At 32.0% G+C, this 5,396-nt stretch overlaps 1 protein-coding gene across 1 annotated transcript; it reads right to left on the minus strand.

Annotated features, from left to right (window-relative positions):
- Positions 1 to 1,399: 1,399 nt before the first annotated feature.
- LOC107922112 (uncharacterized) lies at positions 1,400 to 4,642 on the minus strand. The gene is made up of 2 exons (XM_016851958.2): positions 4,382 to 4,642; positions 1,400 to 3,891 (listed from the first exon to the last, which is right to left on the minus strand). Exon 2 carries the CDS (start codon positions 3,868 to 3,870, stop codon positions 2,074 to 2,076), a length of 1,797 nt encoding a protein of 598 aa, XP_016707447.1. The 5' UTR covers positions 3,871 to 3,891; positions 4,382 to 4,642; the 3' UTR covers positions 1,400 to 2,073.
- Positions 4,643 to 5,396: the final 754 nt, after the last annotated feature.

The following is a 5,396-nucleotide window of genomic DNA, read 5'->3' on the forward strand; positions in this document are numbered from 1 at the left end:
GTGCCCTCGCAGTTAAATGTGTATATACATCTCTAAAATTTGATCTTCGATCTGATTATATAAACTTAAAAATTTTATAAATTAATAATGTTAACAATTTAATAATGAACTTAAATAAAATTAAAATTTTAATAATATTTTCTTACCATTTGCAATTAGACGTCGGAAATGTGTTTGTCATCCAAAAGATTAAGTGGAATTGCCATTATAAAAAACAATTAAAAATTACGAAATATAAAATTAATACAACAAGATTTTGAGAGAAATTGAATGAAAATTGAGAACTAAAATGTTGAAAGAATTGAGAGAATAGATGAATAAAGAGAATTAGGAGATTGAGATTTGAATGCAAATGGAAGAAAATGGCTTGAGTTTATATAACAAATAAACTAGTCGTTTTTAGCTCTTAGAAAATATTATCCCGTTTGACTTTTTACCGTTAGAAAGAGTTACCATTGGCTGAAAACCCGTCCTGCTAGACGTGTTTTCTATTTCTCTTCAAAATCGACTTATTTCTCTAAATATCCAAAAAAATCAACCTAAAACCCTAAATATCTTCCAAAATCAACATATATTGCTAATTTACCCGGGAACTACTCATACTAGTGTAAAATCATAATTTTTTTGTGTTGAATTTATTATGAAAATATTTTTATTTGTCATGTATGTAAATTTTTTAGTCGATCTGATATCTCTATTATATCGATCTAAAATATTATATATATGTATGTATATCAATTGAAAAGTTTATTTATGTATAACAAATAGTTAAAAGATTTTAATTTACATCGAACTTAACATGCATGATCTACTTAAATAAAACACGAAATATGATGGTTGAATTATTAAAATATTAATCTTATAAAAAATTATGAAATTGTGTAAAACCAATTTATTTTTACACCTATATAAATAAACCTATCCCTTATAATAAAAATAAAATAAAATGATAAAAAGAAGAGAAAATATGGAGCCGCAAGTTTGAAACTTGAAATCTTGAAAACGAGTAACGTACTCGCAATGCAAATCTCAGTTTGAGGCGGACGTACATTTGATACTCCACCGTGAACGAATATAAAAACCCACACATATTTGAATGGAAATATTTTAATTATTATCAATATTAATTTCGAAATAAATGCAAATATTAACTCTGTCCATATTTGAATATCTAAATCTTTTACTCTTTGAATTTTATTTTTTTTCTGAATTTACTAAATTCAAATTCAATATCTGACCAACAATTCGAATAGTACTCCTATTTAATGAGGATAATAAATGGGATTCAAAATTTTAAAATAGAATTGCAAATTTTACAAAAAAAAAAAACCATTAAATCTGAATAACAAAATTGAAATATAAGATAAAATACTCAAAATTCATCCCAACATAAACGCCATTAATCAATGATTAAGACCTATTTTAGGGTCTTCACCATAAATTTTCCAATTTTCAAGCGAATACAAACACAAAAGATCATACTAGTAAGTAAAAAAAGGCTCTTCTTCACTGAACATTATCAATGCTACCATGAGAGATCATTCAACAAAGAAACAAATTCAACCAAACTCACTGCCATTGCCTTTAAAAAGGGTGATATTCAACTTCGAATTCGAGCCAAGCAACCTGCTTCACTTATAAAGGATCGGAAAACTCGATATTCTCACATCAAAACATGTCCTGCTCATAAAACAACACTCAACCAAGAGGCACCCGTGACATTATATATCGGCGAATAAAGAGCCTATATGGTAAATATACAACTAATTCCAAAGGGTATCGATATCGCTAAATAATATACACATTTAGTGGACGATTGCTTAAAAAGGGTTATGCAGAATCTTCAAAACTAGGTAGAGATCACCGGCAAAGCTCGAATTATACCTGATATGATAAAAGAATGCTTTCGGCTTGAATTTCACAGTAGGTTGGATCATTCTTTCATCTTCTATTGATGCTGGCAAATTGAACAGAGAAGACTCTGTTGCATGCTGGGAATGGAATCTTGCATGAATTCAACTCGATACCATTGCTATGTGGAAATATCATACTGCAAACCGAGGTTAAAGAACTTTATTTCTCGAGATCCAAACATTCATCAGACATTCTGCTGCCCACACATTCCTGCAGTGCTTTTACGTTGAGTTCTCTCCCGTGTCTCCATACATAATTCAGACCAACGAGAATCTCAGTAATTGCTGCTTCTGTCTTCTCTCGATTTGCAAAGTAGAGGGTCTGCACCAGAAGCATATTAGTCCGGGAAACAAAGCTCTGCTGTTCAAAACTCCGCTCGGATTGCCATCTAATCATGTTATGAGCTAGTGGTGCCAACCACTCTAATATGGAAGACATTGCTTCGGTCCATTCTCCAGCAAGCTCCATATCATAAACCGATGAAGCTAAGCTCTTTGCATATGGTTTTAGCCTTACCCTCAGAGCCGCTCGCACGCTTGCAGGTAACATGTTGTACAGATCCTCTCGAGCATCATGACCAATCAAGTGAGGAGATGCTGCTAACTTCTCGATTACAATGATAACATTTGCATAGTGCAATGCTAAAGCAGAAGCACCAAGAGTTTCGGGTGGAGCATCCAACAACCGGCATTGAGATCTAAACACAGACGAACTACTTTGAACAGCATTTCCTTCTGGAAGGTTAAGATTTCCATCTTTGGTTCCATTGGGAATTCCTGAATGAATGCCATTCGAACTTATGTAACAATTTCTAACAGCACCACTATCTACCATACATCCTTTAAAAGGTCCCACTTGAGTAAGTCTATTGCTTCTCAAATGAGGTTTCTTTCCACTAACAGCAGCTGAATGGTTGTTAGTCTGCCAAATTTTGCTGATTTTATCGATTCCAAAAAGTGGTCCCGATCGTCCTGCAGTTCTCCCGAGCGGCCCCGAATGGAAGTTGAAATTTCTATTCTTCCCGGAAATAGAGCCTGATTTTGGGGTTGAGCCAACAAGAGGCCCTGAATGGAAATAATTTGTTTTATCAGGTGCTGGAATTGGGCCTGATTTAGTGCTAAATATTCCCAACGGACCCGAAGAAAACCTAGGAAGACTAGTGTTCTCGGTTGGATGAACTGAAGAATGCATTAAGGCAGAAACTGATTGGCTGCGATGCATAAAATCAGAATCCATCACCTTCGAATCCCCAACATCTACCTTGTGTTCAAATCCGAAGACATGTTTGATCCTACTGAATATCGTGAATATCGATCTTGCTAAAAGACGAATCGTATAATCATAAGTCTTATTCCAAAGAGAGCTTGCCCGTAGGCTCTTCACTTCATGCTGCTTCCAAATAACCTTCTTATGAAATTCAAGCAAACTCTCCTGCACTGAATCACCACTTTTCATCCTTTTTAGTGTTTGCTCAAGATCTGCAAGCAATTCCATCTCTTGATACAAAGTCGCATTCACTGAAATGAAACGTTCCATCTTCTTCACTTTCTTTTCCATCTTCTTCAACGAAAATATCCAGCCGCAAGAGTCGAAACCATACTGGATCAACTCAGTGAAGGCAAGTTCAAAACTCTTCAACCCTGGATCACTGCATTTCTTCGCAAGCCTAGCCACAGACTTCGCCACGTGGGTAACATTTTCGACCATTTCTGCACATATTAGGCGCCCGATGTATTCTTCATCTTCAGACACTAACTTTTTAATCCCGACAGAATTCGTGATTTCCTCTCTCAACCTAAAAACCTGCTTATCACTCAAACACTGCCATAAATGCACAAGCTTAGACATCAAGCTCGCAACTTCGAATGCCAACACTCCGATCTCAACCTTCTCAGAGATTCCATCTTGCCTCCGCGGAATTTTCCAAAGATTACGAAACCAAGATTCTGTTACCATCTTTTAGTCCCAAAAATGGATCTACATAAAACACAATTCAATAAAAAATCTTTTAAAAAACAAGCCAAGAAATTCAGCATTTTGTTTCATAGATTCTTTCAATTTAAATTCCAAAACCAATTTAAGATCAAGCAATTAAATTAAAAACTAATCAAACTAAATCACCAACCTAGAAATTGATAAATCAGAAATTATCTTTTAATGGTTCAATCGCTTGTGATTAACCTAAAAAGTAACACTTGTCAAACCAAAATTGAATTTGTTTTGATAAATTAATAACTCAATTGAACTATGGAATTACCATCAAAATAATACCACACAAGGGGGCTTATAAAAGCTAAAATGAAATTCAAAATCAACCATGCTAAACAAAGAACATACCCACAGATTTCAACCACCCAAAACACAGGAAACCCTAATTTCCAAACAGATTAAAACCCAAAACTCAGAAAGAAAATCCAACAAAAAAAGCCAAAAAAAATTAAGTAAAAATGTAGAAAAAAGCACTTACCGATCACATGAAGTGGAAAAAACAACAATCAGTTTCAGAAGCTGCGAAAAGGGGGGAAATAAAAGGGAAAGAAAAAAAGAAAAGGCAAAAAATGGGAAATGAAGAGAAATTTAAGAAAAGATGGAGACGCTGTAGCGAGGAAGGTGCAGTGAAGGCTATGGGCAATGTATGCTTTTACTTTCAATTGTTTTTTTAATTATTATTTATTTTTTCTATTTAAAAAAAGAAGAAGAAGAAGAAGAACAAACCCGAGTGAACATTAAAAGCTTATAATTGTTCGTTTCTTTATAGTCCTTTTACTTTTTTATATTTATTAAAAAGTCCCCACGATTTACACGTTTTCGCACTTTTACGCCCTTACGAAGTGGAAATTTCGTTAGAGTTAAAAGTACTTTACAGAAAAGCTTTAAAACTTGCCAAATTTGACTTTTTTTTGTAGCTTTTTGTTTAGTTATTACTTTTACTGCTTTCTGTTTTTATTTTTTAAATTTATTATTATTTGTTTAGAATATTTGCATTGAATGCATTACTTTTTTCCATTTCGATAATTCATTATACATTTTTTCCTTTATTAGTTTTAATTAATAAAATAAAAATCATGAATTTTTATATAGAAGAATTAAAACTTTAAAATAATATTATTTGATATGGTATGTAAGTTTCTGTTTTCTCTTTAGTCTTTACCTAAAAAACTAAAATAAATAATAAAAATAAAAATTATAAATTTAAATTTAAAGTCGTATATTAAAATTTTTCCAGGTTGAATAATCATATATGATTAATTAAAAAAATTGAAAACCTATTTAGTGCAATGAATATGTTTTTCAATTTTTTATTAAAATGTTTGATTTTAATATCCTAATTATATACCATAAAATTAAATGTACCTTTAATTAAATAAGAATCATATAATTAATTTTAATAAAAATAGTACTCATTTGACTTTTGATTTAATTAAATTATTAAAAGGTTTGATGATAAGTTATTACAAAGTTTCATGATAAGGTTGACAGAG

The sequence above is a fragment of the Gossypium hirsutum genome, chromosome D01 (assembly GCF_007990345.1).
Source record: "Gossypium hirsutum isolate 1008001.06 chromosome D01, Gossypium_hirsutum_v2.1, whole genome shotgun sequence".
In the NCBI taxonomy this organism is placed as follows: Eukaryota; Viridiplantae; Streptophyta; class Magnoliopsida; order Malvales; family Malvaceae; genus Gossypium; species Gossypium hirsutum.

What these genes read in the sequence shown, in the direction of transcription:
- LOC107922112 (XM_016851958.2), bottom strand. Translation starts at nt 3,870, where the DNA reads ATGGTAACAGAATCTTGGTTTCGTAATCTTTGGAAAATTCCGCGGAGG.